A 14,877-nucleotide genomic window follows, 5' to 3' on the forward strand; every position below is an offset into this window, starting at 1 on the left:
GATAATCACCTTTGGTGCACTGACTCCCACCGACTAAACTCATGGCACACCAGAATCCAACAGAATTAAATTATAGGGCAAAATATAAAAAAGCCAGGTCGACTAAAACGTTTGCATGGTGTGAGTGATACGCTCCCTTCTCTGCGTGTAGGTCTCCCTGACCCGCTCGGTTCATCTCAGAAGGAGAGCTGGTGTCTGTAGGGACTGAGGAAAAGGAGCCAGTGTCTGTAGGGACTGAGGAAATGGCCACAGTGGCAATTTAGACACTCAGGCCTAGGCGCCCACTCATGGCCGACAGACCAATCTGTTTGGCTAAATGACCATCCCCTTCATCTCCCGTTGTTTCTTACGTGTCAAAGGATCAGGAATGACCTTGCCAGGTAATGAACAGCATCTTCCCGGCACCTGACCCAGTGCTGGGTCACGGCAAATGCTCAGTACGTCTTTGGTGAGTTGACACCCTCTGAACGTGTGTGTGTGCCGCACACATTGTATATGTTCGAGCATTTCATGTTGGGTGTTTACTGCAGTCCTAAGCCACGTAAAAACATTTGCACTGCGCCTGTTCCCCAAAGACGAAATCTTGAAATGATTACTTAGGTGTCAGCCAAATGTTCAGAACTTAGAACAGATAATTTAAAGTGAGCTTACATAAAATTAAATGCCACCATTGTAAGGATGCCACTCAGCGAGGTTTGACAATCAGCACTACCACAAGAGACAGAACACTTCCACGAACCAAAACAGCTCCTTCCTGCCCTTTTGCAGGCAATCCCCTCCGACCAGGTTGGCTTGCCATCACTCACTTGTTCTCCGTGTCTGAATTTTACACACAGGGGATCGAAGAGTAAGTACTCCTGTGTGGCTGGCTTCTTTCACTCCGGGGAAGGCTTTTGGGATTCCCAGAGTCTGGCATTTGCCCTCCTGTTTCTTGGCCAAGTGGTGTTGGGCAACCTGCTTGACCCCTCGAAGCCCAACCTCCCTATTTTTAAAGTGGGTTGATAATGAGAGAACACTTGACGGGGATTTGGGGAGAGTGACACCGGCTAATCCCAGTGTCTGGTCCCCGGTAGGATGAGCAACCGTCCAGTTCGCTCAGGATCGAGGAGTTTTGTGGGATATGGGACTCTGCCATGCTGAAATCTGCAAAGTCCCAGGCAAGCCAAGACGGTCGGTCACCCTAGATGGTGACAGCTCAGCAAATGGTAGCTGCAGAGGCTGATTTTCTGTGAAGCTAATGAAACTTAAGCCTCAGGGCTTCCCACATGCATGGTTTTGTCCAAGGCCTAGCGGTGTGTTGGCATAGCCATATATTTTTATGAGATGTATAAAAGGTCGCATTGTTCTCTTTAATGAGGCACCCCCCCCCCCCCCCCACCTCACCAACCCTAATCCCAAACTCTATAAGCTTCAGGCCCTGTAAAACCTGGAGCTGCCCCTGGGAGGCGCTACGGTCACTGCTGATGTGAGTGGCAGCCTGCCCTGCACCCTCTATGCCCGACAGGGTGGGGAAAACTGGGTGCGGAAGGCAGCCTCCTTCCTCATCCTTACATTTGGAAGTGGCTGTAGCTACATCATAGCACCAAGGGACAGATTGAAATCTTCACCCTGATTACACTGACTGTAGCATCATGAATTCAAGAAACACAGCATACATCACTTTAAGAAAGATCACTCAGTAGGAGAGAGAGTAGAAAGCCTTAGGCTTACCTGCTTGATGGTGCCACAGCCTGAGTATGGAATTGTGAATGTCACCTGGCTGGCCGTTATCTGGGGCTGACACCGGTAGCTTTCATTCCAGCTGGGAATGAAAAGGTCCCGGGCAGAGTAGCCCAAGGATTGGAGGTAGCTCCTGCTCACGCTGGCTTGCATGTGATCCGGCAGACAAAGCAGCTCTGGTGGCCAAGGGAAAACAACAGCGGCAGTCAGCACCCCAGCAAGCCCGCCAGGCACCCCTCCCGTAGAAAGGCGCAGAGGCCAAGATGGCGGATGAAGACAGTCCACATCGGAACAGGCTTCAGCCCAACCCCCCACCTGCCCCCTGGCTCGGGTCAGCGTCATTCTCACAAGGCCCCTTTGAGGGCACAGGAACTTAGGATTCCCCTGATGGAGAAACGGAGGCAGGACACGAAATGGGTAAAATGTTTTGCCAACCTGCCATTTACCCATAAAGTAATGCTCCAGTTGAAGGGTTGGGAAATTGTAAAATAAAGTCCTTTCGCTACGGAACAAGTCAATGCTTAAAATCCTGACTGCAAAGAGAGCTTGGATGTCACCTTGCCCAGTCCCCAAGCCAATCTGTAAATCAGTCCATTTAACAGCTCAAATCGTGGCCATTAGCTGGAAGCAGCTGAGTGAATGGTTCAGTCCATCTTTAGATCACAGCCAAACATGCTGTCTCAGGACACAGTCTCAGTGGCCCCAAGGTCACCTGTGTCCCCTGGCGCGGACATCTCACCATGTGCTGAAAGTATGACCTCACGTTTAGTCTCTGATGACCACAGTAAGGCCACCACACTGCCCATCGGCCAGTTCTGGCCCTTGACCTCATTTCTGGGCAGCCAGAGTCCAAGACCACTGCCCTTGGCCCCTCCCAGCACCAGATAAGCCTCGGTGACCTGACAAGGTTGCCCTAGTTTCTTACTTCACAACCACAGAAGGGTTGGGCAGCAGAAGCCTCTCAGAGGTGCCCTTGACAACGAGCTCTCACGAGGGGACTTACGGGTGCTGTCATTGGAAGGACGGGAATAGTAGTCGACCTGGAAGCCCCTCTTTGTGATGCTGCCATCGCTGACGAAGCGAATGGACATGAAGTTCGATGATGAAGTGAAGGAGCCCCTGGCTCCATCACAAACGCGGGCAATCAGAGGGGAGCTGTGGGAGGGGCCGTCAAACACTTCGATATAGTCGTAGTTACAGCCTCCTTCAAGCCTGCAGGGACAGAACACAGAGTTTTGGCTTCGATTTCAGCCAGGATTTAATGCAGGGGGTCAGACTTCAGTGACGGGGGCCACACCTCGGTGTCAGAAATGGCGACTTTCTGAAAATAATAGCTGAAGATAATACAGTGACATTCACCTTCCGGTGACCTCCATGGATCTTAGTCCTGCCTTTTGGGGTCACACATATGAATCTACAGCCCCTCTCCTGACACCCCTTTGCACCATGAAAGGAAGGGATCACAGCCTGCCTTAGACTGTTTCTTCAATCAAACAGACCCTGGTTTCCCATAGAATAATATAAATATTCATGAATTCATAGTGATAGAAATAGGTAACTGAACTAATAAATATTGGGCAAGTCAAATACCTCTCTGAAGGTTAGGTGGTCAACCTTCCTCCAGAGGATTGAATGGGCTTTAAGTACAGTCTCCGAAATCCAAATTGAATTATAATGATGAGGAAATTAAAATAATATTATATCTTTTACAAGACTCCAAATGAATTTCCAAGGCAGAGATTCGCAAGGGCACCGCAACCAAAAAGCAAGAGAGAAAACCATTCTGTTCAAGAATGGCTGTTACAGAAAAAATAATGGTACCCTCCTTCCTGGACTCTAAAATACCTCTGCATGGTCACTCCCTTCCTTGGACCAATATTATATTAATGCGGCTTTGATGTTGTCTCTTCTGCTTAAAACAGTGATTCCCACTCTTCATTGAATGAGGAACAGATAAACTAACCTCTGCAGTAGTGACTTCTCCACCTCTGCTTGACCCCAAGAACTCATCCCAAAAAAGGAAGGAGTGGAGAGAAAATTGTTTAAAAAACAAACAAACAAACAAACAAACAAACAAACAAAAAAGCCACAACCGGGGTGGTTAATAAGATTCTCTGTGTTACTATTACTCCAACAATCATCCCTCCTATTGGATAATATTTTCCAAGTATTTTCGCATATTTCTCTCGTGTGACCTTCCCAGTAGCCAGAGAGGAGAGGGAAGCAGGTATTTTATTCTCTTGCTTTGACTCAGGTTCAGGAAAATTAGGTGACTTCCTGTGGTCACGTAGCAAATTAGTGACAGACTTGGGACTTTAAACCAAGGCTCTTGTCCTGGCTGCACCTCCACGGGCTGCCTCTGTGCTTGATAAACAAATTGAACCCATAAGAGAACATGTCAAGCGGGCAAACATCATTCCTGAAGGGCTAGGTGCCATTTGCTCTGTTCTGAAATATCCGTGAGGCAGCCCCACACACTTACTGGACATCTCTGAAGACAACAGTCACACGGTAGTTGTTTCGGACCTCGATGTCCCACAGGCATTTGGCATTGTTTGGATAGTTCCCAGGATAGAACGGGCTGGAAAAGTGCCCTGATGGTTGGGACAGGAAGCCTCCACAGGAGTAATTTGCTGCCGGGATGAAACAAAAATGTTGAGGACCCCCAGAGCCCACGGCACAGTCACCTGGGGGAAATTTTTAAACAACTCCCTAGACAGAAACCCAGCAGGAGGCGTCCTAGACCCAGACTGTCCAGAGAGGCTCCCCTAACCCCCGCCGCCCCACCTGGTGGCACCGTCACTGGGGAAGAAGAAAGGGATTTCTCAGAGAGCCCAGAACTTACTGTTCGGGTAGGTGACGTTGTAAACAGGGGCTGTTGATAAAGAGAAAAGATAACAATCAGTTTCCTGGCATTGTGGACACAGTTGTTGTCCTCGCTTGTGCTGTGAGGAAATGTGCCGACCCTGGGTTCAAAGCCAAATGCTGGATACTTGCCCTCAGGGAGCTCACAGCCCAGAGGGATGGATGGGAAGGAGCAAATCCCAGCATAGCAGGATGGGGCTGTGATCAGGGTAAGCCCAGGACATGGTGGGAGCCCAGAGCATTGGCTCCTGACCCAGACTAAGCAGAGGAAAGAAGGCAGGTAATTTGCTGGGGGTGAGGGGGGTCGGGGTTGGGGGGATGGAATCAGGCAAAAAAGTACAGGGGCATTCCAGGCAGAGGGAACAGAATGTGCAAAGGGACCCAGGTCTGAGAGTACGGTGCACATTTAGGGAACATCAGTGTGGACGGAGCGAGGAGGGGGTGAGGAAGAAATGAAACAGACAAAGGAAGTGGATCATGGAGAGCTCTAGAGACTCTCCCAAGCAGTGGGGATCTGTGGCCAGATGGCCCTGGGGAGTCACATGAAGGGTGCAAGGGTGTGGAGGCTGGGACCAACACCTGCATTTCATAAGGATGCCCAGCTGCTGTGTGAAGAAGGAAGGCAGGGAGGCTGAGGGGTCGCTGCTGCGGGAAGCAGGTGGTGAGGAGGGGAGGGGTGGGGACAGAGGGGAAAGATCTCGGGAGCCAGGGGTGTGTTGGAAATGCTTAGAGCAATTTCGGCCACAGCTCTGGAGCAATCAGGAGCTCCGAAGCAATCAGGAGCTCAGTTCTCCGGGCAATCAGGAGCTTCTACTGGCCCTGCATGGAGTTCAGTGATGAAACAGGACCCCCTGGCCTGCACCGAGCAGGGTCTGGTGTCCTAAGGATAGGCAGGACCTACACGGGTGGCTGGCCTCTCCTAGGGACTGACCAGAGAGCTGGCCAGGCTGGCCAGGCTACCGATGAACAAAGGGAGCCGAGAGAGAGGCCCAGCCCTCCTCAGGTAGGGACATTAGTTGCAGGGTTGCCCCCAGCGCTGGGGAAGGCCTTGGGGACAACTCTTGTGAAACCGAGTGGGACATCTTGCGCCAGCAGTGGAGAGGGCCGGCCAGGCAGCGGGCAGGAATCACGGGTACTTACCCTGTGTTGTTGGGTAGCTTCCTGTAAAGGGATAGAAAAAAAGCATCAGTCACTGAAGTGTGTCTGGAGGAGGGGCCAGAATGCGGGAGGGCACACCCAAGTGACACAGTCTGACCTCTTCAGTGAGCGCATTGTGCTGTGCAGGCCTGTGTTAGCGGGGGGAGGCCTGCACACATCTCCCCAGCTGCTCCCCCAGCCCCATCGTTACCTGGGGGTCGTCAGTGCCACAGCCAAAGTCACACCATCACTCATTCCTCATTTCCTACTTGTCTGGAACCGTTCTAAGGGTTCACGCGCATGAGCCACTTAGTTCTCTAATCGCCCTTGGAAGCAGGCTTATCGTGACCATCTCCTCTCCATACACAAGGAGACTGAGGCCTACAGACATGACCTCATTGCTAAAGGTCACAGGGCAGATAGAAGGGTGAGAACACACTGCACGCCAGCTGTGTGTTCAGCGCGATGGCTCTGGGGCCCAGAAACCCACCGGAGACACAGTGGCCCCTGCATGGTCTCCTGGAGTGGGAAGGCCAAGGGCATAAGCTGACAAGCTCCAGTCTGCCTCCACTTCCAGAACTGGGCCACAAATACCATCAGCCACCGGCCCTTAGCTGTCACTCTGTAGCAGGTCAGAGGTGAAAGGGGCCTTCCATGAATGACGTCATGTGGTACCTGAGCAAATGACTCCGGCATCTTCCCGGTGGGCACAGTCATGGGAGAACCAGCCTCGGTTCCGGCACTGCCAGAGAGTAGATTCTGTCCCGGAGCACACCACATCGTCCAGGGTGATGGGACCAGAGCCGGGCCCAAAATGGGCATTTCCCAGGGCTGACACTGCATATCCACACCGCAGCTGTCTGCAGACCACTTGGGCATCCTGAATGTCCCAGGAGTCATCACAAACCGTCCCCCATATGCCATTGTGGTAAATTTCCACACGCCCGGCACAGGCACCGTAGGAGGAATTTGAACTGACTAATCTCAGGCTGGCATCTGAAAGACACACGGCATAAGAAATGATGGCCACTCCCACAACAGACCTCACAGGCCAAATAACCCATGGGCCTTTCTCACTCCTAAAGTCACCAGGCGGCTGATCAGGGTACAGACGTCTCCAAGATCAAGCTGGAAGGGGCTCAGACCCCCTCACCCTCCAGATGGGAACATGTTGGTTCACAGTAAGGTCAGTCACCAGGTCTCCAGGGAATTTCGTGGCAAACCCAAGACCAGGCTGTGTCCCCCATTCCCTACATCTCTTAGCCTTCGTTTACCAGTCAACTGTGAGACAAGGAGGAGGGATGTTTGGTTTCATGTGGGAACCACGATACCCAGAAGCAGGGTCCACATAAACACACTGAGCCTCCAAGGTCAGGTCGATCGGGTTTAGTGTGAACGCACCTTGAGGAAAGGAGTTATACCAAGCAGAAAAGCCGGTGCTTTGGATACTGATGTCACTTCGAAATCGAACAGTCATTCGGTTGTAAGAAGAGGTGAATATTTGCCTGGTGCCATTACAAATTTTCCCCAGCAAGTTACTGCTGTTCAGCGGTCCATCAGAGATTTCGACATAATCGAAATTGCAATTGCTGCTCACCTCCAGCCTGTATGAAAAAGTGGATTCGTGTCAACATCGAAATCTCTATCGCTCCTGTATTTTACAGATAGTTTGGACTTTCACGGGCAACATTACTGAATCTAACATATTCTTTGAGCTGTTCCTCAATCAGATTAAAGGAATTCCCAATGTTGCCGGACACTTCATGGTAGGTTCAGAGCAATGTGACATGTGGTCCATGGCATCTGAGAGTGTAAATCATCTCAGCCCCTCACACAGCCCAAACCGTGGAGGACCATCCTTCGCCAGATGACCTGGCTGTTACTCACTGCAGACTGTTGAATCCCAGATTTATGCGATAGCCGGGGTTCACTTCTATTTCCCAGACACAGTCAGCATTGTTGGGGTAGTATCCAGGGTAAGATGGGCTGAAAAATGTCCCGCTGGCATTGAATAAGAAGCCACCACAATTTGAAGAGGGTCCTATAGAGGAGAGAGAGGGACACACCAACATGGCAGGTTTCAGATGTGTGACAACAAGCAATTGTCTTTTGGGTACGAGTCCTCTGACCTTAGAACATGACTCAGTTTTTCCTCTCTTGGGCCTGGTCCTGGGCTGCCTCACATTAGGGACCTTGATCTGAGGATCTACCTCCCCCAAAGGGCCTAGAAAAGTGACTCTCTGTCCAGAGGTGACCCAAGCTTCAGAGAGAGCATGAGTCACCTTGAAGCAAAAATGCCAAGAAAGCAACAAAGTGATGATTGTCATTGTTCAGGGGATTACAGGGATAACGCTGGCTGAGTGGGAGTGTTGGCCCATGCAGAACGCTGTGTAAAGGAACTTATTCCCTAGGGTCTCATGCCAGTTGACAAGAAGCAGTGTAAAGTGGGGTCGAAAGTAGGGTTTCTGCCACAGAAGGCCTGGGCTTGCAGCTTGACGCTGCCGTTATCAGCTCCATGATCTTGAGCAAGTCAAATAACCTCTCTGCCTCAGCTTCCTTATCTGAAAACTGGGAGTGATCATAACATCTGTCTCATCAGATTCTTAGGAGTATTAAATGAGACAATATGTGAAAACTCTCAGAGCATTTCCTGGCACATAAGAAGCACCCAACAGTATTAGCTATTACTATTTAGCAGAGAATGACAAATAGTATTTAGCATTCAAGTAGATACCGTGCTGGTGGCACTGCTCTGACTATCCTCAAAACTCCGGACTCTAGACCTTAGGCTGGGGAATTGTGGGGTAGCGGTTATGCCCAGAGACCCAAAGAGCAGAAAAGCAAGCACTATTTGGCCATTTGCTACAGTCCTGAGTCACACAGACCATCATCCCCGTCCTACTGTAGGACTGAAAGAAGCAGGAGCAGACACCCCTACGGTCCCTACGGAAGACGAGCTACCAGGCTATAGGGGCAATCGAGTCCCTCTCAGTTGCCCCACGGACACTGCACTGTCAGCACAGAACCGGACCTGAAACCGGAGGCCAGCTCCAGCGTAGAGCGCGACATGGCCTGACAGCCCTGGGAGAGGCAAGCTTCTGTGCCTGGACTGGGCAAATGTGGGCAGCATTCAGCAGAGAGCACTTGGGACAGAACAAAGCTCTGACAGGGAAGAGCCTCTTTCGGTCAGAAACCGCTTGCCTTGAGTTGTAGGTACAGACACCATCGGTCCCATGAAGTCAAGTGGCCAAGACCCCTGTCCATGAGGGTCAAGGAGGCCCTAGTATCACATCTTGTCCCTGTCTCCTGAGGAATAGGACGGGGGCCATGGGGACCCTGACCGGGGAATCAGAACCCATGCACATGGTTCCGGTGACTCATCTCTTCCCAAGCAGGTATCAGAGGCCTCCCAGGACATGTCAACCAGACAATGGGTGACAAACAGAGTCCTTCTCCTGGTGGCACAGGGACCTGGCACTGGCATCGGCCCCTCATGTGCACAATGCACAGCCATAGTGAGCCCGAGCACATAAGAGAAAATGGTGCTAAGACAAACACTGTGAGCAGGCGGTCCTGGGACTTGTACATCCCGTTGTTCCTGAAGCTAGACCCACCCACCACTAATGTCCTCATTATGGACATTAGCATATGTCATATGCTCTCCTAGCATAAGACCGGTAGAGCTGGGTTCCGGTCAATTGCGAACAAAAGCATCCTGACTAGTAGATCCCACAACCGGTAGGTGGCAGGAAATCATAATTCTTGTGGGGAAACAGAACGCCCCACGCTGAATACGCTGGTTAGGGCGGAAGCCGAACCCACATTTAGGAATTTCACCCACGCCACTTGGTTATGGTGTTGATGATAATCTTTCGGCAGGAAATCAAGGATGCTTACCGTAGGAAGGACTTGTATACCACCAATCTGGAGAGACACAGAGAGAGAGACAGAAACAAAAAGTAGAATTAGAAAGGAGGTGGAGTCAGTCAAGGTTGGCTCAAGTGACTATTAGGTGGGACCAATGGTGGTGATATCTGAGGAGTTCTGCCGGATAGAGGAGAAAGGGGTCTCTGCCGAGAGGCTGCCAAGAGGCAAAATCCCACCGTCGAATGTCCAGCACAACGGCAACGAGGTGGTGCCATGTGCAAGGGTAATTGCCGTGCTGTTATGACCCTGTCGTTGGGAAACGCATCACGTAGGCTCCACATGGGGAGTAGGACGTGAAAACGTCTCTATTCTCCCAACACGTGGAGCATTTGGTCCAGGCAATGCAATCCAGCAGAAATGTTCCCGAGACAGCCTTCTCTGTCATCTAAGGTCTTAGTGAGGACGGTGTACCCAGAGGACTCTTATTTCACTGAGCCAGTAAGGACAGTCCGTGTGTTGTGGGCTGTTCAACTGGAAGTGTCTACATAACCGAGAGGGACCAAGGAAGGCCCAGGAGAGAGAAAAGCTCCGGAGTCCCCCTTAGATGTAAAGTTTGGGGCCAGGGCTGGCTTACAAGAGGAGATAGACGCTCAGGAGTCAAGAGGCAGCAGAACTCACCTGGTGCGGTCGTGGGCTGGGACTGGGCAGCTGTGAAGAGACAAGAGCACGTGAGACACCGCACAGAGCTGCCCCAACCGGACGCAAGGGGGAAGGATCTGAGCGGGTCAGATGCCATCGATGCTGGTCCCCAGCCACGGAGGGTAGGGCCCGTGACATCCACACCCTGGAAGGACGACCCTCTTCAAAGGGCCAGGCACACCAAGAACATGATTTCCCATGTCAAGGTGATTGGCTCCAAGGCACACAAACCAAACGTGTGCCTTGAGCTTTCAGCTGCTCACCACGGCAGCAACACCGAGGAGTCCAGCTCCCGCCAACATGCCACGGCTGATCTTTCAGGCCTAAGCAGGGCTCATGACAAGGTTTGTCTGGCAGTCATTGCAGAAGCAGCTGGCCCCTCGCACCACAGACCCGCCGCACGGACCGGGCATCACCCCTCCAGCGGGGGACACGCAGTCAGGGGCTCAGGACCCCAAACCCGCCGCGGCCGTAGCCACACACATACAGGTTGGTCTGCAATCCTAGCCCTGGGATCCCCGCGAGAGACCCCCATTCAGCAGGCTGATCACTCGCCGCCACCTGCAATGTTGCAGGAGGGCCAGTGACGGCTTCGCGGGGACTGGCAGTTTGGCACGTGTCCTACTTTACCATCTCCACACCTGCCAGCCTGACAAAAACTGACACTGACGCTGACACTGACACTGGAGGAGAGTTGAGGAGACGTGAGGAAGACAGGGATGGTATATAGGTAGCTTCCAACGATCGGATCAGAACATGACGTCTCTCTTCCCTAGCCAACAGCAAGAGAAACTCCCAACGACAAGAGGCTCACCTGAACAGATGACACTGGCGTCCTCACTATGGCCACAGTTGTGCGAGTTCCAGCCGTTGTGGGGGCAGCGCCACAGGTAGGACTCTTGCCCGGAGCAGCGCACGTTGTCCAGGACAATGGGCCCTGAGCCCTGACCAAAGCGGGCACTTCCCGGGGCCGACACGGCCCGGCCACAGCCCAGTTGCCTGCACACCACGTTGGCGTCATTGATGTCCCAGTCGTCGTCACACACGGTGCCCCAGGAGCCTTGGGACAGGACTTCCACGCGGCCCTGACACCGGTCACCTCCATTCACCAGCCTCAGGGACAAACCTGCCTCGTTCCCTAGAAAGACAAAGAACAAAACCCACTGTCCATGTCCGTCTTCTGGCCAAAGGCTTAAGGCTTGGTCCAGACTCAAAAGCTTGCTCACGGCCAGTCTTCCCCGGGCACCGTTCCCCTTCGAACATGCCAAGAGCTGAATCTTCAGCCCACGCACCCTAAGAGCTGAGACACCTAGACAGACCTGTCCAAAGGATGCCACGATGCGGGAAAGGACGCTATGATGCAATGCATGTGAGTAGGAAGACAACCCCCATCCACGCTGGGCATGCTCACGAGGGCATCTTCCAGCCATCGCTGTCAGGCCGAGACCGCTGCCCTGTGGGGCAGCTTGTTGGCTTCTGTAGGGTCCTGCCTGGGTTCAGGCAGAGCCCCAGGACCTGCTTGCAACGTGGCAAGAAAGGTGTAATACTAGCACATGGGCCCCCTTCTTCCCAAGGCTATATGCTCCACGGCCTGCGAGCCATGAGGGAGGTCTCAGGAGATTGGACAGATCTCCAAGCATTACGTTAACCTCCTGCAGAACGGTCAGCACTGAACATCGATCCCACTGGAGTCAGGGGGCTATCCGCCTACCTTCAGACCTGGGATCTGAGAGTCACCTCTTTCTGCTACCAAACACACACAGAGGTTGCGGCAAAGAGAGCAAAGACACACCCCGAGTCCCCTCCTGTGACTTCCATAACCAAACTTTACGTAGAAGGAGAGTGAGCCAGGGACTTGGATAGGAATATTTATTCCCTGTTGGTCTTATAGGTGGGTAGACCGGGGGCCCGGGTGTCCAGAAATCGTGACAGAGGGAAGAGCGAGAGGTAGACATCTCGGGAAGGAGTCTTCGAAAAGAGTGTGTGGCGGGCCTCTTGACCACTGACACCTGCAATTGTCACCTTGCTGCACAGGCCTGCTGCTCGGCCAGCCCTGTTGGGATGAAGGCTCTGCGGGAGGACCACCTGGTCCGTCCACATCCATCTCGAAACCTGGCATGTCACTGTCTCCCTCACAGGGCCTTCGCATCCTGCCCACCCTGAGGTATGCATGTCTGAGTGGTGCTGGGTCAACCTGAAATGAGTCAGATATCCTAGTGCCTGTAACACACCATCACTTGCTACACTTTCACCCCCAGGGCACTGTTCATCTGCTTTGGACGTATGCACGGGACACAGATGAATCTGAGGGCGTTCCAAACGGCGAGCGATGGAGAGAATCCAGCATGCTCTGAGGTCCCTTCAGGAGAAGGGCAGTGGTCATCCGTGTCCATTGTTCCACCCAACGTGTCGGCCCAGATTGCATTACAGCTGAAATCCAAACACAGAGGCCAGTTCCCTGAACCTGCACGCAGCTGTCTCCTGGGACAGCCTGAAACAACTACACGAAACCTCCTGGGCCGATGGCCAGACGGGCCTCTTAGAGCTCCAGGTCTCTTTAAGAGCCACTGTCGTGACTAACTGACAAGCAGAAACACGGGATACCCATAATTTCGACCAAGAGCGGTGCTTCCCCCGAGCGCTGAGAAGAAGGATGGGAACCACGAAAAGAGACATTCCCAGTGGGGTCACCTGACACTCACCCGGGCGAACCGTACATTGGGGTGAACAGCTGTAATAGAAAAAACCTCAAGGCAGACACAAAAGCACACAGGTGCTCCAACTGGATCAAAGGTTGAAGAAATCAGCCTAATCTCACAAGCAGATGACTCCACGTGTCCTTGGGCAGACACAGCAAGGGCCCTCCATGAATCTCTCAGTCCTCTGGGAGCCCCACCCTATGCCCCACTGCCATTGCTTGCCTTGCTGGGCCTGAGGACTGGCTTTCCGGCAGTCGGAATGCCACCAGCAGGCCCACGAACACCCTCAGAACCACTGCATCCACGCCACGTGGAAACAGCTAGAATGGGTTGAACAGTTATGCTAGGAAGATCCCAAGCCTCCCATCCCAGGTGCTATGCGCTCAGCCTTGACAAGGTTTCACAGGCTTTCTGCAGGGGGCCAAGCTCAGGCCCCGGGGTCCTCGGTGGCTCATCAGTGTTCCATGTGCCACTCACCAGCCATTCCCTACATCGATCCCCTTCTCCACTACTATCACTGTCGCCCCAGATGCGCAATCTAGGCTGCAATCCTGCTCCCTAGGTTGGCTTCATGGAGGACCCCGAAGCATAGGGCCACAAAGGAGTGAAGGTGGCTCGTCTTTCAACCACATTCCCAAAAGGTGCGCCTTGAGAAAAGGGCCCTAGGAAATCAGGTGTGGACTGAGCAGATGATCCAGCTGACAAGCAGGGGGTCATTTTGGCTGCCCACTGAAAGGTGAATGCACCTTGTCACCCACAGTGTCACTGATAATCCCAAGCAATTTCTGTCCACAGAAAGAGGGCAGCCGCCCCTGCGGTCCACCTCTGTGGCACTTCAGGGGACAGCTGCGCCCAGGAGACCTCGAGACACAGATATCCAGGAGAGGTCGGGTGGGGACCCTGGAGAAAGGAGTGTGTCGGTTCTCAGTAATCGCCATGAGAGTTTTGAAGTTCACCTGAGCAGATGACACTGGCGTCCTCCCCATGGCGACAGTTGTGCGAGTTCCAGCCGTTGTGGGGGCAGCGCCACAGGTAGGACTCTTGCCCGGAGCAGCGCACGTCGTCCAGGACAATGGGCCCTGAGCCCTCACCAAAGCGGGCACTTCCCGGGGCCGACATGGCCCGGCCACAGCTCAGCTGCCTGCACACCACGTCGGCGTCATTGGTGTCCCAGCTGTCGTCACACACGGTGCCCCAGGAGCCTCGGTACAGGACCTCCACGCGGCCCCGACACTGGTCACTTCCATTCACCAGCCTCAGGGACAAACCTGTTTCGTTCCCTAGCAGGAGACACGAAAATTATCTTTCTCTTCCTCCCTGGAGGAAAAGCCCCAGGGTCTCAGTGGACAAGAATTACTTCAGGGACCATGACTTCTGCATGCAGGTTAAGGGTGCCCAGCACAGGACTCTCTGAAGCTTGCTCACCATTGTTCACCATTGAGGGGCTATTCAGATACCCCGGAGGGTCATGAGGTTTACGCATGTGCACAGTTTGGTGGCCCACGATGTCAGCATTGGGATTGCTGACTGGTCATGGGAAGCAGGGGCGAAGGGTGAAAGCCAGCCGCCTGCCTCCCTACCTCGATGACCAACCCAAGCACCTACATCAAGCCCAGAGTTCCTACCCAGCCACCATCAAGAAACTGTCCTAGACCTAGTGCTTACAGACTCCACCTTCCCCTGACCGTCCTATGTCGTGCACCCTACTACTGGGCCTGAGGGTTCTTGTGAAGGTTCCTTTATGCTGACCACTGACTCGTGTCGCTCTTAAGCCCCGAGCTTGTACTCAATCTGAAACAGTCCGTGAGCCCTCTGAATATCATACCAGTGGGCAGGACTAACGATCACTGACTCTGAGCTGTGCACACGCACAGCAGCCCGGACCTGTGGG

The 14,877-nt window shown here is 53.1% G+C and overlaps 1 protein-coding gene across 1 annotated transcript in view; it reads right to left on the bottom strand.

Annotated features, from left to right (window-relative positions):
• The window catches only part of LOC132684797 (scavenger receptor cysteine-rich domain-containing protein DMBT1), a 79,368-nt gene that overhangs the window by 6,304 nt on the left and 58,187 nt on the right, over nucleotides 1-14,877 (bottom strand). The window contains exons 29-40 of the mRNA XM_081790571.1: nucleotides 13,943-14,266; nucleotides 11,102-11,425; nucleotides 10,267-10,296; nucleotides 9,619-9,645; nucleotides 7,609-8,050; nucleotides 7,123-7,325; nucleotides 6,397-6,717; nucleotides 5,725-5,745; nucleotides 4,565-4,594; nucleotides 4,202-4,352; nucleotides 2,723-2,931; nucleotides 1,711-1,895 (exon numbers count right to left, since the gene is read on the bottom strand). Of these exons, the coding sequence (XP_081646697.1) occupies nucleotides 1,711-1,895; nucleotides 2,723-2,931; nucleotides 4,202-4,352; nucleotides 4,565-4,594; nucleotides 5,725-5,745; nucleotides 6,397-6,717; nucleotides 7,123-7,325; nucleotides 7,609-8,050; nucleotides 9,619-9,645; nucleotides 10,267-10,296; nucleotides 11,102-11,425; nucleotides 13,943-14,266 (2,267 nt within the window). The remainder of the gene's footprint in view (nucleotides 1-1,710; nucleotides 1,896-2,722; nucleotides 2,932-4,201; nucleotides 4,353-4,564; nucleotides 4,595-5,724; nucleotides 5,746-6,396; nucleotides 6,718-7,122; nucleotides 7,326-7,608; nucleotides 8,051-9,618; nucleotides 9,646-10,266; nucleotides 10,297-11,101; nucleotides 11,426-13,942; nucleotides 14,267-14,877) is intronic.

The sequence above is a fragment of the Panthera onca genome, chromosome D2 (genome assembly GCF_046562875.1).
Source record: "Panthera onca isolate mPanOnc1 chromosome D2, mPanOnc1 haplotype 2, whole genome shotgun sequence".
NCBI lineage: Eukaryota > Metazoa > Chordata > Mammalia > Carnivora > Felidae > Panthera > Panthera onca.